The sequence below is a fragment of the Falco cherrug genome, chromosome 1 (genome assembly GCF_023634085.1).
Source record: "Falco cherrug isolate bFalChe1 chromosome 1, bFalChe1.pri, whole genome shotgun sequence".
NCBI classification, from domain to species: domain Eukaryota; kingdom Metazoa; phylum Chordata; class Aves; order Falconiformes; family Falconidae; genus Falco; species Falco cherrug.
Genome location: NC_073697.1, coordinates 89888367 through 89911834, shown reverse-complemented (window position 1 = coordinate 89911834; position 23468 = coordinate 89888367). Strand labels below are relative to the sequence as shown.

At 37.5% G+C, this 23468-nt stretch overlaps 2 protein-coding genes across 2 annotated transcripts in view; one reads left to right on the top strand and one right to left on the bottom strand.

Annotated features, from left to right (window-relative positions):
* Window positions 1–23468, bottom strand: part of RSPH14 (radial spoke head 14 homolog) — a 94411-nt gene that overhangs the window by 35474 nt on the left and 35469 nt on the right. The gene's annotated exons all lie outside the window — the stretch shown is intronic.
* GNAZ (G protein subunit alpha z) overlaps window positions 1–23468 on the top strand; it is a 71934-nt gene that overhangs the window by 23282 nt on the left and 25184 nt on the right. Inside the window, exon 3 of the mRNA XM_005445253.4 lies at window positions 8236–9508. Within this exon, the coding sequence (XP_005445310.1) occupies window positions 8786–9508 (723 nt within the window). The 5' untranslated portion in view covers window positions 8236–8785. The remainder of the gene's footprint in view (window positions 1–8235; window positions 9509–23468) is intronic.

The following is a 23468-nucleotide window of genomic DNA, read 5'->3' as shown; positions in this document are numbered from 1 at the left end:
ATTTGTGAATGTTGCTAAAATATAGGTCATGATTTAAATACCCACCAAGTATTTAGGTATTAGTGCTTTATAGGACTTAATGTTTCCAACTTCCTGAGTAAGTGGGGTGTGCATAGTTAAAAGAAAAATAACTAACAGGTTCTTGTATTCTACTGTGATCTAGATCTCCGCTGAGCTGGTGCAAACTTCAATGCTAATAACTAAAGATCAAAATCTATTTTTTTGAAAAGCAGGGGTTTGATACTCAGTTTATAAGGAATACTTTGTTTTCACTATAGGTTCTTTTGTTTTCCTAAAACTTGAATCAAATCTGTATGCTAAATTTTGATGGGGTGTTATGCTTAGCTAGTGGGTACCACTAACTAGCATAACTTGTATTTCATCAATACTGCTGAAGTATGTTGGATGTTTTCCAAACAATAGACAAAGATGTGATGTTTAAACCTATGAATATAGTATCTCACTGCAGAAAATCAATTCTATTATATATCAATTAAATCTAGATTACACACTGCTAGGTCTATGACTACATGTAATAGCAGCAAGCCGTTTTCCTTGGGTTCTCCGCTATTTCCTTGTAAAACTTCCTTCTGCCATGTATCCCTAGGTGGCAATTTTAACAGTTGAGCTCAGTTTTTACACTAGAGATTTAAGTATTTCTATAAAATCACAGTGAGAATCAGCAGATGAGAACCTAATGGACTTACCAACTATCTTTCTGGGAAGTATGCTGGAAGCAGTTGTCCGTTGGATTTTAACAGTCAGTGCTGGTGGTAAGGGGCTCATGGTACAGCACTAGTTCTGGCCAATGCCCTTCTCATTCCCTGCCCTGGACTGAGGATTTCTGAATATTATTAATTTCTTTTAAATCATTGTCCTTATACCTTCTTCAGTAACCTTGATTATCCCTGACATGCACACATACCTGCCCACATGTATGTGATGATTTGGTTTATAACTACTTGATCTGACTTTCCTTTAAGAACCCTTTCCTTAGTCAGCAGCTTCCATTATTCTGTACTGGTTATTGTGTGTGTGGTCTGGATATGTAATGTACTTCAGCTAGACTGTGCTATCGATATGACTTTGTTATTACTCTCATATTTTTTGTCTATTGCACAGACATTAATTAATTTCTTAGGTCTGCCTTGGGAAGTTAGTGTAGAGGTTAGGCCCTATTTCTTAAATGGTTTAAGATTTCTTAAAAGTCTCAAGATGGATCAAGTGAAAAAAAGATGTCTTTTTCAATATTTGAATATATACAACATAGCTACCATTCAGGCTCATTTTACTTGAAAACTTGCTGCATTTTCCTGATCACAGCGTCTCAAGTTGGGCATCTAAGAAATGAAAATCACAAGCAGAGATCATCTGTGAAAAGATGGGCTTAAGGGAGTTAATTAACATCACAAAGAATCACCATGACAGAGGGGTAGAATGCAGCAGTGTCCAGCCAAACATTCAGCTAATTAAATCATGACACTTCTTTCTTCGCTCATTTGACTAACAGAATATGCATTTTAACTTCTGTAACAAATAAACCATGAAAGAAAACAGCTTTCTCTGCTATGTTTTCTTTGTTCAATTATTAGATCTGACCCACCCTTTGTTTTGGATGCAATTATAGTGCCTTAATATAGAACTAAAAGTTTGGCCATAATTTGTATGTACAACTTCTGAGTACTTGAATATTCCCCCTTAATATATCTTAAAGTTTCTCAAATAACTTTTTTCAAGCAAAACAATCTTAATTCTATCACAGGAGGTCATATTGATGTCTGTACAGCTTGTCTGTCAAGTTGAAGCATAGATTCAATAAAAATAGTGAGTAACACCAATAATAGGTTTTTACCCTATATGTAGAAGGATAGAGGGGAATATCAGGGGTTTCCACAAATACTTGCAGGCAGAAAATTCATGACTTGGTTTCATAACTTTGGTTTATGCTTCTGGCTCTGGAGGCACAGGCATTCTTGTGGATAGATTGTTTCTGTTTTTTCTTAACACAAAATCTTCTATTTCCTTTTTTTTTTCTTTTTTTTTTTCTTAAGCTTCTAGACCAGCAAGATCAATTACCCTTGCCTGGAAAATGCTTTCTTGAAATGGAATCCTTTTGCTACTCTACTAAAACTAATTTTTTTTTAAAGTCACCAAGTTAAACTTGCTGTTTTATGAGAGTGGCAAATGCACACCCACACCATAAAGCTCATCTTGTGTTGAATTTCACGTTCTTGCCCCAAAGTTTGAAGGTATAGCAGAATTTTAAAGAAAAGCTCTCAATTTCTTTTAGTGTGGATGAAACATTTCATTTTTTCCCCCAAATGCTCTGTTCAGAAGTGCCCAAGAATTTTTTAATATGAAAAATTTCCCCAGACATTTATTTAGAGATAGATATCTGATGGAGATATTTTCAACGTACTTTCCCAAAGCGTTAAGCAATGGAAAACAGCAACATAAATAATAATGTCAGCCAACTGCAGAAGAAAAAGTTGTGCGATCAGCTAAGAGGCTGCATGAAGAAAAAAACCTCATCCAGTCTTTTTGTTTCTGTCAGCTTTTTTTCCTCCTCCTTGCAGATTTCAATGTTTGTCTAAAGAGAATGTTAGTAAATGTTAGTAATGTCTGCAGCCAGAGTTTTAAAACAACTTCATTCTGTAATAAATGCACTTTAATCACTACACATTAAACAGTAAACTAACTTCTGTGAAGTTATTTCAATGTTGCATTTATACTGCATGCATGTTAGTCTTGGTTCCACTCAAAAAAAAAAAAAAAAAAAAAAGTGATGCCTGCTTAGTAGAACCCTTGACTTCTTCCTCAGTAAACTACCTTGGGTATTTCCTGATACATCATACTCCCTCATGTCTTTTTCTCTTTTGTTAATAGTGTAAGAAGTGATTGAAAATTAAAACCTTTGAAAATAAGGTTTCGTTAAATTACTAGAATTCTCTGTGGATGTGTATAATCGTTAGAAGCTGATTACATTAGGTTAGCTTACACTTGTAAGTCTTGGAAGTGTGCTGTGCTACTTCTTGCTAGATTTGCTTGCATTTGCTGTTACATGGGTAAGTGCTCAAACAGGCAGGTCCACTACCTCTAAACTTTCAGATAAGTAAAGAGAAAGAAGAAGCGATTAGAACCAGTAAGGAGGGAAAGTGTAGCTTGGGTAAGGTTTTGTTTTCTTGCGCTGTTAGTATACGTTCTGTAATACTGAATAGAATACCAGTCCTGAATTAACCAAGATTGCTGGCAACTATAGCTAAAACGGCTGTGGAAAGTTTACTGCAACCTTTTGAACTTTGTTTTATTTTCTTAAATTAGGTCCTACTGGGGAAAGATTATATGTATCATCTGGCTACTAGGATGGAAATAGTGTAAAAAGCTGAATAGAATTAGGCTTCTAAAGCTCTGGGTGTGCAGGCTAGTGGTGGTGAAGCTAAATTATTAGACTACTGGTACTACTTGCATTTGAGGGAGAATATAGCTTTGTGCCTACAATGCCAGCTGAAGTTACCGCTTCTAACAGCATACTGTATGCACAATCTCAATATTGACTGTGATAGTAACAGCCATTGGCTTTGTTCTCAGCCTAGGAGCCAGCTCCTTTCAATAAAAGCTTGGGGGGGGGGAACATTTTTCAAGGCAGATTCTGTAGCTCTGCATTCCCTGATAAAGTGCCAGTAGCTAATGCAATAAGAGACAATACTGGGATTTTTCCTTAGGGAAATTTTTACAATTGAATTGTGTTGTTGTAGTGCCATTCTCCTTCCTCCTCCCTCCTCCCCCCCGGCCATTACTTGGGTACGTGCTGAGAAAAGGGATAAGTGTTTATGCTTACAAACACACAGATCATTTTGAGCAAGACAGAAGTGACAGGTAGGGGCAAAGAGCAAGGCTAGATATGAAACCAACAATAACGACTGGCTTTATTGGCCACAAAAATATGGACAGAGGAATGTGCTGAACAGGCTGTTCAGTTAAATGGACTTCAACAGATTAATGTAATAAACCAGTGCAGAATTTTGCTCAAGTATCCTCCCCACTCCCAAAGTGAACTTTTTAGCATTACTTACTTGATAATTGAAATAGATCAGTATTAGCTCAGGATGGGGCATGTTAATTTTATCTTGTGGGAAGAAACACCTATTTTAGTCATGACAAAGAGCCCATATATATCATCAGATTTAACAAATATGTTTTCTTAATATTTTGAGCAGCTTCAGGAGAAGGCAGATATATTAGTTTAGACACACATACGCAGTATAATCTGGTCATTCAAAGATTAAGTCTGGGGTTTTTTTAAACAAAGTTTAGAGAGAAATGTGAACAGTAAATGGAAGCAATAGTGCTTTCCATTAGTATAACTGAAAAGACTTTTATCTAATCAGAAATTTACAGCTATGAAACGTGCATTTTTAATGTGAAATCTGATCTAAAAAACCAGAACAAATTCTAGAGTGCCTTACTTTCTGAGCGTGTTCCAAGAAAAATTCATCTTCATGTAGCCAGCACAGTAAAATATAGCAACATAATGGTTTGTAAAGTTATTCTTTTCCTGAACTTTAAAAAGTAGTGACTTGAGCATGGAAGGTGCTTTTCAGTGTATGTGGTAAAACTTACTTAAATAAATCAAACTTTCTTACTGTAGTGAACTATTTGTAAAGCAGAATGGTAGATACTATTTCCAAAGCAATAATATAATCACCTAACTATTCCTACTTGAAATATTGATATCCAAGTATCATCATGATATATGCAATAGAAATGACTGGAAGCCAAAAAAGAAAAAAAAAAAAAGGAAATTAAACCGTGTAAAACTCATTTATGCTGTGCTTACATACTCCTGGTCTTCCCTATAATAAGGAGGTGCTACTCTATCCTTTTCTGTGTTAAACACATTAATGGACAGCAAGCAGAATACTTGCTACTTAAACCACTGTGAGATATGAATGATGCATCTGAATGTGTTGTGGAAATACGCAATAGGAAATACTCTACAGAGTGTACAAGCTGTCTGAAAAGAATAATTTTCTCTTGCAAGTGTCTTTCTACCAAACTGTCATAAATGATTGTTGAGGCCAATAACATAAAGTATAAAAAAGATCTGCATATCTTATACGGGCATAAAATCTTCAGACATCATAAGTACTGATGCATTTTGGCAGGAATATGTATCCTCTTGCTGCCTGTCTCCAGCAAGCCTCTTGGGTTTTTTTTTTCAGGATGAAACCTGAATAAAAAAGGAGAGGGAGTCCCATATGTGCTTCTTGCATCTCCATGATTAAAGATGAAAAATTTTCCATAGAAAATGTCACAAAGAATTTGACTAGTGGTCTTATCAATGACATGAAAACGAAGCCTCTGATGATGAGGACTTAAAAGAAAGACAGTTTAAAATGTTCTGAACATGTCAGAATAAGTGTGATTAATGGAGCCAACTCTAATTTTTATATAATTAAAATAAGAATTTTAGTTTTTATATAATTAAGAATTTGGCCTGATATCTAGTACAGTAATTTAATTCTGTGTGGATGGAAAGTTACTTATTAAAAACCAGCCTCCTCAACTCTTACGTTTCATCTTCTATGACCGTTGGAAAAAGCCAATTATTTAAAGAAAGTATAACTCCTCATTTTGGAGGGCTTTCCTTTTCATGACTTTGATCCATTAGAGTAAAATTGTGAGTAAAATTGTGCTGATTACCATTCTAGTAATGTGTATGCTGTTACTTTAATTTTCTGCTGATTAATCTGTTCTTCATGTGCTAACATCCTTCTGACATGCAAATGGAAGTAAGGTAAATACAGCTGATATTAAGACTATTGTAGAATTTTAGACCAGGAAACAGCAAAACGCAGTGCATTTGGGCAAAGGGTTCAGATATCTTTAAATTTAAGGTACTTAAAATGCTTAAATTACAAGCCTGTTTGTACACTGTGGCCCATACAAGAAAAGACGACAGATAAGTGCTCTAAACTGTCATGTAGTGGTGATGTGACGTATCGACTGGATAACTACTTTAGAACAACTGAGAATAAGATTGTCATGGTTAGGTTTTGAATTTGGTTACTGTAAAAGTCCTGTTCTGGTTAATTACTTTCATGCATGTGGATCTGGGGTGGATTTACAAGCAGGTGTTAAAGCATGGAGAATAAAAGAGCATATAGTAAGAAGGTGTGTTTAAATGGGAGCAAGAAAGAAGAGGGGAAGTTGAAATACTGTATAGGAGATCTTCAAAACCGAGTAAAAGCTGCTATTCTGAAAATGTGTATGTTAATAGTGTTCTGGGAATCTAAGTAAAGACAGGAATGAGTGGGATATTGAAGTACATTTTAACCAATATACTTCATATACTGGGCTTCTTTGTGTTCACCTTTTTGTGGTCAGAGTTCCAGCTGTGGAATTCTGCAATTGTTTGCAACAATCATCTGTTCACTATTTCTAACTAAAATATAATGCTCTTCTCCATATACCAGTCCTGACCTATACTGACTCATCCAGGTAGTCATGAATTGTAACCAGGTCTACGTTCAGCTACGTATCTCCCTTAAGCAGGGTTAGAGTTACAAGGGGATTTAAAGATAAATATAGAATCAGTAAAAGTATTTGAGAGTGAGTGATTGCAAGTGCAACTGTCCTAGGCTAACATACCAGGAAACTTCAGGAACAAATATGTAAAACTGTCATCCATTGACTCTGTCCAGTCTTTATACCTTTTTCTGTGATGTTAAGGGATTAACAATGATTGCCTGTTATGATTAACTGTTTGTCTGTGAGGCTGCAAGAAGTCGTAGTTCAGTTTCTTTTCTCACAACAGTTAGAGGTTCAATATCTGGCTTGGATCATTCTGTCCCTCTCCTAGTAATGTGAAATCATCCCCCTCAATATGTATTTTAATGCTTTGTCACATCTATGCTGAAATGCTAGTAAGTTCACACAGGAAAAACTTCCAAAGGCTTCTAGGGCAACTTTGAAGATGGAATTTGGGAGATTTAGTCTTATTAAAATGTAGTAGAAGTTGTACTACTTTAGTAAGCTCTGAAATTTTTCTTAAGACTACCTCTGACAGTATCTGTGGCATGTAGTTTAGTTTATGAAAATACTCACAGAAGACCCTCTAGACACAAGTAAACAGGCAGCAAGACAGGTGCCAAAGTGGGCTGTGGCCAGAATACAGCGAGGAAGCCATGACATCTGTGATTCTGCTGCCCACTGTGCTCAGAGCTTAGTGGGAGCAGCAAGCCCTTCATAGAAAAGAGGCAAGTTACCACCAATCAGGTATTAGTACTGTGTTTTCTCTCTGTGAGAGGTAACTGCTTCCTGCTGTTGCCTTCTGTAGAGTTCCAACTAGTAGGCTTAAACCCTAATTTGGGAAAGAATAATTGCTCTAACAGTCACTGAAAAGCTGTCAGCCCTTGCTTGGGGCAGCATTTCCTGTGCATTTTGTATGAAATGTTTGCCTTGTAGTCACTGTTCACTTTACTGCATCTCAGAATTTCCTGTATTAGAAATGGAAGAGAGGAGGCTTAATAAGGCTTAGCTTGGCTATGGAAGGAAGCTTACAAAGTTTGTTTAGTAGTGCATCACTTTATTGATTAAGCAGGATGCAGGTAGCGTGTTTAACAGTACTGTTCTCCAACAGGAAGGAAGACCTGTTATTCTGTTCTGCAAAGATCAGTAACACTCCCTTTTACAAAACCATGAAGTAAAGCCTCCTTTTGCTTCCTAACTGAGTTATTTAAATGTTCGGTGCAAACAGAAAAGATGAAAGAAAATTCAGGAGGACATCTGTCTGGGTACAAGATACTGATATAAATAGAGAGACTGGGAAAAGTAGTTGTGAGTCTGTTTCATTTTTTGCTTCAGGAAAACCAGTCGGAACAGGACTGTGCAGGAACAGCACTGCCATAAGCTCTTGCTGAGGGAGAAATTGGGGCACAGCTCAGCACTGTTTGTTTTCATGTAGGTTTAGATAATAAAACACAGAAGGCTGAAAGAGAGATTTGATTTACTATTGTTCAGAAACCACATTTTCTTAGGTCTGCAAGCTTCAGCTGTCCCTACATTTTTGCTAGGGTTTTAGATTTTGCTTTTCTTTACATATTTTTCCATCTGTATTTTCTGTTTGGGATAATAAAAGGTTTAGAAGTCTAGAAGAGGAGGAGAAAGTGAGTGGTTTGCAGTAAGGAAGCAGACTCTCTCATTTCATTCATTTCTTCTCTCATTGTTTGGCAGGTGGAAAGCACAGATTTACAGAGCTGAACTGGATCAGCTGAAGAAGTGGGGGAAGAGAAACGAGTACAGCACCATTGAAGAAAGCTTCAGCCTTATCTAGCAGCATCACCACAGCAACCAGAAAATAAAATCAAAAGACAAGAGCCAGAGCAGAGAAGGTGAAAGTGCAGCTCCTTACCTTTGGACAGAAGGCAGCAAAATAATTATGCAGAACAGAAAAGAGTATTTGATGGATCTAGCCAAACTGTGGCAAAGGGAAGTGTCCCTTCATTAACAGGAATGTGCCACTGTTTATGCACTGGAAAGGGGAGTGCCATGACATCTACTGAAGAGACTATTTCTGTGGTTGCATACCTACATGTGTTTGCACCCCTGCTGGGACTGAATTAGGTGGTACAGGCATCTTGGACCATCGGGAATTGGATAGTGACTTTTTTTTGTTCAAGGTGTACCTGGCACGAGAGCTGAAAGACACCACAGATCCTTTTCAGAGACGCAAACAGAGTGAGACAATCTCCAATCCTTCCCTTCTGTAACTGCCTGCTGTACCATGGGATGTCGGCAAAGCTCTGAGGAGAAAGAGGCAGCGCGGCGGTCCCGTAGGATTGACCGCCACCTGCGCTCTGAAAGTCAGCGACAACGAAGAGAGATAAAGCTCCTTCTCCTGGGCACCAGCAATTCTGGGAAGAGTACTATTGTAAAGCAGATGAAAATCATTCATAGTGGTGGCTTTAACTTGGAGGCCTGTAAGGAATACAAACCTCTGATTATCTATAATGCAATTGACTCTCTCACACGTATCATTCGGGCTCTAGCCACCCTTAAGATAGAATTTCACAATCCTGACAGAGCCTATGATGCTGTGCAGCTTTTTGCCCTGACAGGCCCAGCTGAGAGCAAAGGTGAGATTACCCCTGAGCTTCTGGGCGTCATGAAACGGCTCTGGGCAGACCCTGGTGTGCAGGAGTGTTTTTGCCGCTCCAATGAGTACCACTTAGAGGATAATGCTGCATACTACTTAAATGACCTCGAAAGGATTGCAGCACTGGACTACATCCCTACAGTGGAAGATATTCTGCGTTCTCGGGACATGACCACAGGGATTGTAGAAAATAAGTTCACCTTCAAAGAGCTGACTTTCAAAATGGTGGATGTGGGTGGACAGAGATCTGAACGCAAAAAATGGATCCACTGTTTCGAGGGGGTTACAGCAATAATTTTCTGTGTGGAGCTGAGTGGGTATGACTTGAAGCTGTATGAAGATAACCAAACAGTAAGTGCAACTTCTCTTTCCTTCTCTTCCTTTTCCCCTCCTGTGTTTGGCCTTCCCGCTACCTCCCTACCCTCCCAAGGCAGTAATCCCTGAGTTCCCAGTCCCAAATGTGATTTTCCCACACTTCCAATCTGTAGTAAAAAGCCAGAAGCTATGATTCCTTTATTTGGATAGTTTTCCCTACTGGACAGATTTGTTTATTTAATGTTACTTTTGGGAAATGGAGATGCTTTTCACATGATGGCAGGTTTGGGGTTTTTGTGCCTTTTGCTAAATGTTTAGTTGTTACTCTACACATCACTTAAAAAGGTAGACAGTAGTAATATCCTGGTGTACAGGGATGGCTAATTTGGACACCATGTTTTACAAGTCCTGGGACGTTTTGAAGCTAAAATTGGAATTTGTGAAGGAATGAGTTTTTAAAGAAAAAAAATCAAATATGGCTTTTAATTAGTATGGAACTTGAAAATTTTCTCTGTTTTTGTTTATATGACTAATTTGCCTTGTCCAATGAATAACTCTTCCTGTTTAATTCCCCTTAATGCTATTAGCTTCTGTTTTTCACAGCTTGCAAATACCATAACTATGGAAAAACTTATATGAACACTTAACACATGTGCAACTATGTGTCTGCTGTTACATTCAGGTTGCCTGAGTTAACCTTTACAGGGTTTCATTTGAACTTTTTTTTTTATAGCCTTGTAAAACATGATGCTTAAGAGATGGGAGTTTGTGGGTAGGAACACATAACAATTCTATCATCTAGTGGTTCCTTAAATGTGCTGTGTTTATGTTTGATAAGAGCTGCCTTTCAGGAAGAATTAAAATCTATTCTGTTAAATCAGAAAGTTAACCTTAAAATGCTTCTAATTCTCTTGTACTCCTTTACATATCATCAGTTGCTTTATATTTAGAAAGTTTGTTCAGCAGTATCAGTTCCTGGAGTAGTCCAGAACACCAGAATCCTTGCTCTTTTACAGCAGGCCCATCACCTTAAGTGTTGTTGGGGAGGAAATTTATTTCAAGAAATTTTTATACAATGTTTCAAATCTGATTGATTCTCCGTAAGTTTACAAAAGGGGATCTTTCAGCCAGGTCTGGTTTTGGCAGTCCTCTACAGAAGAGGATTAGTTAATCAGCCTCAACTGTTTTTCTTTATTGGACATACACCCCCAACCCAACCACACCCCACCCACCCACCCCAATTATGTGTAGTACACACATCTATATCAAAGTTTCTTTACAGACTAAAGAAATGTCGTGTACAGCACATGTAAGTGTAAGAGCTGCATCATGCATGACATCCTCTAGTTGCTTGTATGGGTATGATACCACTTTGTATGCAGCTATTTCCTTTTCCCTTTTTTCCCCTAAAATAATAATTTCAAGGAATCGTTGAAAAATCTCATAACTGATTACCAACTCATATAGACTTCTCTAAAATGATAAAGTGAAGGAACAGGTTGGGAGAAGGCAGTATTTGCTCCACAAGCAGACTCAGTGGAAGGAAGTACTGAAGCTTTACACAAGATGTCTGTCACAGTGCAGATCTCTCTGTTGTGAATTCTCTACGCTGAAAAGCTCCACTCCCCTATCCTGGAGAAAGGGCCAGCTGTGACTTTCTCTTCACTGTTGTTTATTTTGTACTGGACTTGTGTAATGCCAACATAGTTGCATACGTGATTTTTTTCATTAAAAATGAACCTACATATATAGGCAGGATCTCACTGCAGTTCTATAATTGAACCTACAAAATCATGACTAAAAATATTCCCTCTGTTTTACAAGCTTGGCTTATATGGTTGAATCCCATTTGCATGCACTTCAGGATTCTCCAAGGGAAGAAAAGTTATGGTCAAGAAATTAAGCTGAATTTTGATAAAACTTTTCAGAAATACTTGAATTTTACTGCAAATGAAATATGCATTATGAGTACTAAATCTTTTACAAAGATTTTTCCTGTTAGAAGGCAGCTAAGTGACAAGCTCGAGAAGCAATTATACTAGGTCACGAGAAATACCAGACCAGAAAAATCTGTTTTAAGAAACAGAACATTGTTACCTAATTTTTGGAGCTCTGTAGAGTTTGTCTAGATCTTTCTGTTGTGCCTCCATCATTGTCTCCATGTGTCTAAGGCTATTCTACAAGTATGGAATTTTCTCTTAAATTATATTTCCAATAATCCTTGTTGGCACTGTTTGAATTGGCCCTTTGTTGGTATAGCTTATCGCGTAAGTAATGTTTCCCTATTTTTATCTTCCGTAGTGATTTTACAGCTTATCAACTGCACTTCCATTTTCTTCTCTGTACTATGCTGATTAACCATTCACTCTTCTACATGTGGACTTCATTATCTGGAGATTCTGCTCTTGGCATTAGTGCCTTCCTATTGTAACAAATTTCTAGATCAAACTTTCATTTAGTAACCTCCTCTTGACGGGAGAGAAGCATTGCCCTGAATTCTCTTCATTTTCAGAGATATTAAGAAAAGTATGTCTTATTTATATCTAGAACCTGACTAGGAGTTAGTTGGTTTCTTGTGATTCTAGACTTTTCCTGCCTTGCTCTTCAGATTTAAAAATCAAAAAGAACTAGCCCAAAGGGGAAAAAATATATCAATATACTCTGAAAAATCTTTGTAGATGTTGCTTTTGATTCCAGTATCTAGAATAAAATGAAGTAAGCACCTAGTTTATTTCAGAGTGACACTGAAGCCTGCTTTTACATCGTGTTTTAACAGCTTGAAGGGCTACTCTCCTATGATCTCATTGAAGACTCTTGTAGAGGGTATTCGACATTGAAATTCAGACTTTTATCATCCATCAGCTTCCATGTGTATGCAAATACTGTCCAAGTATTCACTTGGACATATATCACATCTATAAAACTTAATTCTGCAGATAATTTTTTATGATCTGCGGAGAAATTAGAACATAGAAGAAATACATGAGAACAGTCATCTTCCTGAAACTACTACTTATATGGCAAAAAGGAGAGAGACACTACTAGCATTAAAGAACAGGTTACTTTTGACCTGTCCTTCTTTGACTGTTATGCTTTATCCAAACACACATCCATAATTTTAGTGTGTAGAGATGGCATGTTCTAGGTGTGCTGGATACACAATACAGTGTTAATCAGCTCCAACAGGTAAACTATAAGAAGTACCTACATTGGTATATCACTTGAACTGCAACACTGAGGCTGCCACGTATTAAAAAAGCCCTACAAATAATAGCGTTGCTGAGTCTAGAATGCTTCCTGGTGTAGTATCTATGGTGAAGAGAACTATTAAATAAAACTAGTCCAATGCCAAACATAACTTACTGCTTGACAGAGTTTTATAAGAATCTGGGTGATTTATAAACTGTGGAAGTTGAGCAAATAAACTATATGAATATGGTAATGTCTGTGTTTCCTGTTGACAGAAGTGGATAAATGCTATGCATGAGCTCTGCCTTTATTGAAGATGCGCTAAAATAATGATTGACAAATATGGTAAAAATTGAGAGAAAAATGAGCTAGTTCTGCATACTGCTAGGTCCTGAAAATAGCTAACAGTTCAGGGCGAGCTTATTGTAGTGACACCAATTTGAAGAAGGGAGAACAAAAATAATGCCCAAGCTATCAGTTGCCAGCCTGGACAATTTTTCCTTTGTGTGTAATTTTAAAAGACAAAGGATGTTAAGCTTTATACTGCCTGGAAACAAATGAGAGAAGGGGAAGACAACTTTTCTGGGGATTTTGTCTTTCTCCTGCTATGCTTTGTTCTGAGTAACATCACTTGCAGAAACAAAATTACCTGATTTAACAGTTTGTAGATCTGCCCAAACCAATATTTTGATATTGGTTCAACATACGTGATATGAAACATTTGACAAGCTTTAGCGAAGAAAATTGTGTGGCATGAAATGAGAAAATAGGAAGTGATCTTGAATACCAAAAGTTCTACAAAGTTTGACAGGATTACTAACAAATAAAACCCAAAACAGTTTAATAGTATAGCAGGCAAAATCATGCATGAAATCTAAAAATACCAAGTACCTGTCTTTGAAAAGCATTCCAAGGTGAATAGCAAATACTTAATCATCTTGAAGGTATTACTATTAACATCACATTACTTGTAATGATGTTTGAAACATTTCTCAAGAACAGCTTTTGTTGTTAGGCTGGTGCATGTGCTGGTCAAAAAGCTGGGAGAAACTATTAACTTAGACTAGAACATATATGCAGACACATGAAAAAATAGGTAACAGGAATAAATATATATCATACAAAGGAAAGACATGCCTGCTAAAGTTGAAAATTGCTTATGTGTGTTGGTTGTTGGTTTTGGTGTGGTTTTTTGTTTGGTGGTGGTTTGTGGTTGTTTTTTTTTTTCAAGAAGTGAGGAAATATGTAGGGAGATGAATCTAGATGCTGAAACTACTTTACTTTGGAAAAAGGATTTTGACAGACTCTCTCTGAAAGAAACTAGACTGCTGTGGCTTTCCCCACCACAATAGGAAAGGCTTGTCCTGAACAAAAAACTGATAAAAGGTGGGAGGAGTAGGATTTGATGGACAGTACTTTCAGTGTAAAGAGACAGCAGAGGTGCAGTAGATGCTCAACAACTTACACTGTTCAATGTATTCTTAAATTATATTAAAAATTTGCTGTTCAGTCTGACATACTACTGATATTTTCAGTTGTATTTTTACTGATATTTTTCTATCCTAGCCTTTACCAGGATTTTTCCTTTTTTCATGCTGAAAGACTAGATCCTTGAATAAACTTGTCCTGTATATCACTGTTGTTCTTGGAGGTGGTGCCTTGCATAAGGAATGATTTGGTTTTCTGTATCCATTTCTACACTCTATAGTTTTTCTAGATCTCATTAATACAGAAGCATGAATGTCAACTATGTGCCATGACTCTGGTGTGTACAATTTTGGAATTTTAGGTAGAAATTTCTTTAATACTCTTAGGAAATAAGTAACTTGATTTCATTATATGGGCAGAAGAACAACAGAAATATGACTTATGACAGAAAAATAACTGGAAGATAGCTAAATATTATTAAGAAGTAATGTCTGGTTTTAGAGGAATGTAGCCAAATGAGGCTTTATAAGAATACTAACCTTAACACTAGACGAAAACTTGTCAAAAGATATGTTCCTGGATACTTGATCAACTCTACTTAACAAATAGAATTTTTCTAAAAATATATTTTTGTGGTAGGATTAATGAGAATTGTATCTATTATTACAAAAATATATTTTCAATTTTCTCCTTTTTTATCTCTTCTCTTCTATAAAATAGGTATTCATGTTCTCAAAAATCTTTTAGATTCCGTAGGGGTAGTTTGAAGTGGCACTCAGTCTACACTACAGCCTTCTCAAGTGCAACTTCTTTGTGCTTTTTTTTGCATTGAAAGTATTCTGTGGATGCAAAACTCTTATCCCAACTTTTGAACCTCGTTTTGCTTAAGTTTTTTGCTTTAAGCTTTCTGCAACCCCTGAACTGAATGACTTCTATGAATAAAAAAATCTCAGTGAGTTGGCATGCAGCTGTAATTAATTCTAAAACCACTACGTTGTTCTATTTGTCCTGGCTGGTGTTTATGGTATGTTTTAAGGTAGTTATCTGTGAGTATAGTTAATGTATCATTAACTAAGGTATTAAATAAGCTTGAACATTAAACAGATCTCTGTAGAATCTGCATGTATTTAGAACACTTGCATGTATTTAGTAATTTGCATTTGTTGCTGCTGTTTCAATGCTCTTTCAGCCATTTTCAATAGGCAGAATAACCTTCATAGCCCAGAGCTTACTTTTTTTGTAGTCCCCACATAATAAGGGAGGAAAAGTAGCATAAAACCTGAAGAATTTGGTGGACAGGCATATGGGTAAATATAATACCTGTAACACTTTCAAATGACTTGCCCAAAATCATGTAACACACTGGACACAAAAAGAACACAAAGATCACCTGATTCAAAGGTGTATGGGTAGAGTCAGGATATAGAGACTTCCTGGAAAGTCATTCCTAGTAACAATTCAATATAGGATAGATGGTGTAACAAACTCCATCAGAGTTTAGGCCTTATTATTTGGCTGCCAGTGAGTGAACTTCAGCATGCTGGATCATCAGAAAACAATTCTGCGACATGTCTCCCATGTTACTTGTTCTATTAGCTGCTGTAGCTTACTGAACAAATCTGTTCCTTGGTCACCCAGGGGAATGTTCTGGGGATCTTGGGCACTGGCAGAATGCTCTGTTGTCCCTACCTTAAGTATTATCCTATCTATAGGAATGGTGTGCTACTGTATTGTTAGGAACTGTAAGACTACACTTACACAAACCAGAGTTAAAGTAAAAAACAACAGTTATTTTTAAAACTGGAAAACAGATGACAATATTTGGAATATGTTACTGACTCCTTTTGAGACTAGGGCTAATGTTAATTAAATTTTTTTCTTTCCTAATTTCAAGTCCTCCTATCACCTGATCTTCATTATACACTATAAACTTTTGACTCTTGAAGAGAGATGACAGGTGTTTTATCAAAGGTTACAATGTCATCACATTTTTGTATATTCAGATGATACCACAGAATGAGAACTTGCTCCAGCAAATAAACCATCAGAACAATGAGATAATATTATGAGCTTATATCTTAAATTTAAGAAACTGCTTAAGCTTTGGGCTACATGAAATTAAAAAAGCTTTTCTTTAATGTCATGAATTCAAAGGCATATGTTAGGCTTTGATATAACAACGCGCAATAAGAAAAACATTTTCACAGTTAAACGAAAGTAAGAGCAGTAAGTACTGCAAGCCAAGTAACCCAGAATATTGCAGCATATATTTTCAGAAGGTGTGTTTACTACGACCTGTGTCACCTTGCAATTGCTGACATGCATGTAAGCCACTTGCACACTCATTGCCATTGCAGATGATACCGCAATTAAGTCAGAATAATAGGAGGAGGAGGAGTAGTGCTTTTGTTCGTGGTGTTAGTAGTTTTGTTTTTGTAAACTCAAAATTCCCTACAGTATCATCACTTTTTTTGTTTGACGTATGTGGTATTTCTTCATAGGCTTTTCAAGAGTAGGTTCTTTTGAACAGAAGTTGGGTGCTAGGAAAAGAAATCACGTGCAAGTAAATATAATTGTATGCTTGTATTACAGTGTTGCCATTCCAGCAGGTGTTTTAAACTAAAAATAATGGTGTCTAACACTGAGAACACTTAGGTAACTGTCAAACTGTCATTTTTCTGGCAATGTACCAAGGTGTTTACAGGAAGTTTAATTTCTTTAAAAATACTGTTAAACACTTTGAAATCTTCTTGACTCATTATCATACAGTGCATGTACCAGAAAGAGATTTTGGACTTGCAACAGCTTTGTTTATGAAATATCAACTTGATGTTCAATAGCATTCAAAAAACCAAGCACCATTAGGAAAGGTTCCATGAGGAGCACAGATAAAGTACTAGGGAAGTATTTGTGTCTCCCCAGATCTTAGATTTCTTTCTCTCCCCATATTATCTATTATTAGCCAGTGTAAGGCATGGGATTTTGGGTTAGATGGATCTTTGTCTTGGGTGGCTGGGGTTTCTTTTTTTTTTCTTTCTTTCTTTTTTTCTTTTCCTTTTTGTTTTTCTTTTTTTCTTTTTCTTTTTTTTCTTATGAAAAGTAATGGATGAGACACTATATGCATGTGACATGCACACATGATACGTGCTGCCAAGACTGAATACTTAAGCCTCCTTCTTGGGACAGATTTTTGAGTATCAAAATGCATTTTTTAAAGCTATTAATAGGCTTGGTTAAATTTTGAACTTGTCAACCAATGACAGTGTCTCCTGATTATATTCAAAATTAGCAGACAATGAATAATTCCTCTACTCCAATTAATTCAGTTCTCTAATTCCTGTCACTTATTTTTTAGATATGTAATCTTGACACTGTCCTTTCTTTCCATTATTATACTGATTGAAAGAACTTGCTTTCAAAATACACAGTCCAGTACTTTGCCTTGCTATTTACCAATTGGTCATATTTTACTGTTTATCATCAGTAGAAATAAATTATTAATAATAGTTCACATAATTTAGCATAAAATGTGTGTAATAGAAGTAGCATCTTTAGCAGCAAGAATCCTTCAGTCTATCAGTTATGGGGAGAAAGCTTATAACTGAACCAATGTTATAGAACATGATAATATATCCTACGTATGCTACATTTACTTCAGGACAGCCTGGCCTCAGCATTGTAAAATTTTTTTTAGAACCCCTCCAGTTTAACAACGTTATATTCTCTTCCTTCTGCTGTTTCCCTGGCAACATGGCATGGTAGAGTGTCATATCAGTTGACAATGAGCTTTGCTTCAGCTGTGTCCTGCCAAAGCTAGCAGTGTTTCTAGCAATCTGAGCTTTCTCACTGCAACTGTGACATAGCAATGAGACTTTCTTCCCATTAATATTTACCAAGATCAATTGGAATTCCATTGGTGTAAGCGTTTATGCAGTAGTGCCCTAATAATGCTGCCTTGGGATGTCATTGGACTTATCAGAGTAGACTTAATTTTTACAACACCTTTTGATATTAGGTGTGGTCCAATAGGATGAGTTCCTAGTAGTGATACAGAAAGGGATGGTTCTAATAGCAGCTTGCATTGTGCCTTTGCTGTTCTTCATAGATCAAATGAAAGCAGTAATTAAAATAAATAAAACCCCAACAACCCATACACAGAAAAAAGAAAACAAAATTATTTGGAAATGTGAAATGTTAATAAAGAAGGTTGAACATATGTTTTAAAAAGTAAAATGAAAGGCTGACAAAACTAAATGCGGTGTGGCTGTGTCTAAAATGTCCTGGAAGCACTGATCTGCAGAGCATCTGGCTGTCATTGCTATCCAGAAATTCAGACTGAGACTTACAGCGTTTCAAAAGGTTAATTTGTTTTGTTTAGTAGAAAAGATTAAGTATTTGATTCATGTATAAGTACCTGAAGGAGCAAAAAATTCTCAATATTTAAGGAAATATGTAATCTAATGGAGAAAGGCAAAATAAGAACAAATGGCTAGAAGTTAGGTCAGATAAATACCACCTTGAAATAGCTTGCTTATTTATATTTTTTTTTAGGAAGGAGGCTGACGCAGCTGAACCAGCTTTTCTGGAAGATAGAATTTAGTCTAACAGCCATCAACTAAAAATGACTAGGCTTAGGACAGGGAAAACCCAACAGATGGAAATGACCATAGTTGTGATAAATGGAAGTTAGACCAAAAGATCCAATGATCATGATACTCTGTTTAATATTTATTTATACGGAGATAAAAGTCCAAAGTATATGCTTGTTTATTTTAGAAATTAAATAATGCATTCCTGTTAAATCCTTCCATTTTAAGACCTCCCATCTTGATCATGTGATTCTGTGCAGGTTTTTGTTTATAGCAGCGTAGATTATGGAAAGCAGAATTACATGCATTTGGTGAAATGCATATTGAATGCATATCTTAAATTATATAAGCCTGCTGAGATTTTCTGTAAACTCACCACTTAGGAAGAAAGGGATGCCTCATTTTCTCCTTCCTGATTGTTCAACTCTTCTGTCTGCTACTGCTACCTCTGCTGCATGCATCTTCTACCTCATTACTTGTGCCAGCTCTACTGCTCTTTGGGCCCTTTGTAGACAGATATAGCTCACAAACCTATCAGGAAATTATCCATATTTCAGTGCGGTTGATTTTCTGCTGGAATCCTGAGCATAGCACTCACAGAGGAGTCCAGTGACTTCCAGGTCTGTGTAAGGCAAACAGTAAGATCCCATGCCCAGAAGCAGAGGCAAATCAAAAGGTATATAGTCAGACTTCCACTTTGATATACCAACTGCTAGAGCAGCTAAAGTCATCCTACGTAACTAAACCTTACAGTAAGATTTCTTATTTATGTATTTGGGAGAGAAAAGTAAGAAAGTTAAACTATCATAGTTACAGGGAAAACATCACAAACCTCTGTATCTGCATTTGACTGAATGTTAGGTTTTATGAGCTTATCAGGGCATTATTTACAAGATGGTAATCATTAATATTACCTGCTGCTTTTTATTTTCTTCTGTAAAAGAGCATAGGGCAACAGGATATGAATAAACTTATTCTCTAAATGCAATCACGTCAAATACTAGAATCATAGGGTTTTTTTTGACAGGAAGTCAATTTTTCACAGATGAAACAGATTTGGAATACATGGTAGGAAGCAGTTAAATTTTATTTTTACTCCTGTTCTTGCTTTTCCACCTCATTCCAGTATTTATTAGCAGCTGCTTTTTGACACTTTTTTTTAATGTTATGATGTTTATAACAGTGAATGATTCACTATCTTAGAAGATGTGAGAACAGCGGGTTAGTTTATGCAACACTCGGCCTGCTAGCAATGGACAGGGTACACCTGTCTCAAAGTGGGAAAAGCATCTTTGCACAGGAGATAGCAGGGCTCACTCAAAGTGCTTTAAACTAGATTTGAAGGGGGAAGGGGATAAAACAAGACTCATGAGAGAGAAGGCTGGGGGCAGCACACCAATATTTGAAGCCCAGTGTGCTAGCGAGGTCCTTTGATCTGCCGTCTCAGTGGAGACAGGGGGATGAAGATCCATGTAGTAGCAAAGACATAAGGGTTATCGATGTGTTAGAAACTGTGGAAGTACCTGAAAGTGGTCACATAGGAATTAGGGCTTCTTCCCCCAAAAGGTGGCGGGATCAGTAGCCCAACTGAAGTGCATCTACACCAATGCACACAGCATGGGCAACAAACAGGAGGAGCTGAAAGCCATTGCACAGGAGCAAAACTGTGTTATAGTTACCATCACAGAAAAACGGTGGGATGACTTGCGCAACTGGAGTGCTGCAATGAATGGCTATAAACTCTTAAAAAGGGATAGGCAAGGAGGGAGAGGAGGCGGGGTAGCCCTGTATGTTAGGGAGTGTTTTGATTGTCTAGAGCTTAATGATGGTGATGATAGGGTGAGTGTTTATGGTTGAGAATCAGGAGGAAGGCCAACAAGGCAGATATCATGGTGGGAGTCTGTTACAGACCACCTAACCAGGATGAAGAGGCAGATGAAATATTTTATGAGCAGCTGGGAAGTCTCACAATTGCTAGCTCTTGTTCTTGTTGGAGACTTCAACTTACCAGATGTCTGCTGGAAATACAACATGGCAGAGAAGAAACAGTCTAGAAGGTTCCTGTAGTGTGTGTAAGATAACTTCATGACACGGATGGTGAGTGAACCAACTAGGCAACATGTTCTGCTGGATGTGTTTTTTCTGAAACAGAGAAGGACTTGTGGGTGATGTGATGGCTGGAAGCCATCTTGGGCATAGAGATCACGAAATGATAAGAGTTTTTGATTCTCAGAGAAGGAGGGGAGTCAGCAGAACTTCTACTCTGGACTTCCAGAGGGCAGACTTTGGCCTGTTTAGGAGACTGGTTGGCAGTCCTGTTGGGAGACTGTTGAGAGGCAGTCCTGAAGGTCAAAGGAGCCCAGGAAGGCTGGATATTCTTCAAGAAAGAAATCTTAAAGGCATAGGAGCAGGCCATCCCCACGTGCCAAAAGCCAAGCTGGTGGGGAAGAGGACTGGCCTGGCTGAACAGAGAGATTTGGCTGGAACTCAGGAACTAAAGGAGAGTTTATGACCTTCGGAAGAAGGGCCAGGCAACTCGGGAAGACTACAAGGATATCATGAGGTTATGCAGGGAGAAAAGGACCTGGGAGTGCTGGTTGATACCCAGGTGAGCATGAGCCGGCAGTGTGCCCAGGTGGCCAAGGAGGCCAACAGCATCCTGGCTTGTATCTGAAATAGTGTGGCCACCAGGACTAGGGAAGCAGTTGTTCCCCTGTACTTGGCACTGGTGAGGCTGCACCTTGAATACTGCATTCAGTTTTGGGCCCCTCACTGCAAGAGGGACATGGAGCGTGTCCAGAGACGGGCAACAAAGCTGGTGAAGGGTCTAGAGAACAAGTCTCATGAGGAGCAGCTGAGGGAACTGGTGGTCTTTAGCCTGGAGAAAAGGAGGCTCGCGGGAGACTTTATTGCTCTTTGCAACTACCTGAAAGGAGGTTGTAGTGAGGTGCGGGTGGGTCTCTTCTCAGAAGTAACCAGCGATAGGAGAGGAAACTGCCTCAAGTCTTGCCAGGGAAGATTTAGATCTGATATTTAGAAAAAGTTTCTTCACCAAAAGGGCTGTCAAGCACTGAAACAGGCTGCCCAGGGAAGTGGTTGAGTCACCATCCCTGGAAGTATTTAAAAGATGAGTAGATGTGGCACTCGGGGGCATGGTTTTTTGGTGGACTTAGCAGTTGTTAATGGTTGGGCTTGATGATCGTAAAGGTCTTTTCCAACCTAAATGATTCTATGATTCTATAAGATAAGGAATGAAATGATTGTGCTTGACATATGGGGAAGAGAAATTGTCAGAAATAGTGAACTTCATAAACTCTCAAAGGAGATGCTAGCATAATGGACTATAATTTTTCTTACAAGTGGATTAGAAAAGGTATTAAGAAAAATGGTGTAATAACCAGTCCTACAATATATACAATTAGATGAAGAAAATCATAATATCATCATATATGTGGCTTAATGTTTGAGGTCTTTATTTTACTGGGGAATAAGTACTGGGAAATTCTATAGAATTCTAGCAGATTGTATTGTAGATGCTGCTTTCATTTTAATAAAAATATTTTCCAAATAACAAAGTGAATGAGCTTCTTATTACCATTGATTTTAATATGAGAAAAGCCAGGCTCCAGATTTTAATTCTTTGTACTTTGCTTTCCTGATTAATATGTCTGTACTTCTGTGCTCTTTGCATTCATTATTTGCTGTGAGGAAATTGCTAATTTTTATTAGTACTCATTTTCCTTATTAATCCTGCACATTCTCAATTGTTTCCTTCATTGGTAAATTGATACTGGATGATACCTTCCTTTCCAATTCATAAAGCTGACTTTCCTATTTAAGAACCAGCTTTATATGTATTTTGTTATCATGGTGTAACCCCAGCCAGCAACTAAGTACCATGCAGCCGCTCACTGACTTCCCTCAACGGCCCCCCTTGTGGGATGGGGAGGAGAACCAGAACAAGGTAAAACCCATGGGTTGAGATAAGAACAGTTTACTAATTGAAAAAAAGTAAAATATAATAAAAATAATAACAGCAATAATTACAACAACTACAATTGTAATGAAAAGGAGAAAGAAAGAAGAATTAAACTAAAGGAAAAAAAAAAAAGTGACACGCAATACAACTTCTCGCCATCTGCTGACCGATGCCCAGCCAGTCCCCAAGCACTGATCAGCATCCCCCAGCCAACTCCCCCCAGTTTATATACTGAGCATGACGTTCCATGGTGTGGAATATCCCTTTGGCTAGTTTGGGTCACCTGTCCTGGCTGTGCTCCCTCCCAGCCTCTTACGCACCTGCTTACAGGCAAAGCATGGGAAACTTGAAAAGTCCTTGATTTAGAGTAAACATTACTTATGTTTACTCAGTGCGTTGTCAGCATTCTCACACCAAATCCAAAACACAGCACTGTACCAGCTACTAAGAAGAAAATTAATTCTGTCTCAGCTAAAACCTGGACAGTTATATTGCTCGATGTATAGGCACAATACAGATCGGGAAGCTCTTGTACAATATAAGAGCGTGCAGACATAGGATAGTGGTTTAAGCTGAAGCAGAGTGTAAGATAAATTGAAGGAGAAATTGAATTGTCATGTAATTCCAGAGGAAACACTGGAGCCATTAGCTATAAACATATTTACAAAAGAGAACAGAAAACCTAAATGCAAGATTGCTCCAGTTTGAAAAGTAGAGAAAACAGCTTCAGAGAAAAGTACATTGGAACAAGCCTATCAATTCACAATCTTACAACATATCATTTCTATGTAAAGTTTTTACTTTTGGTGTT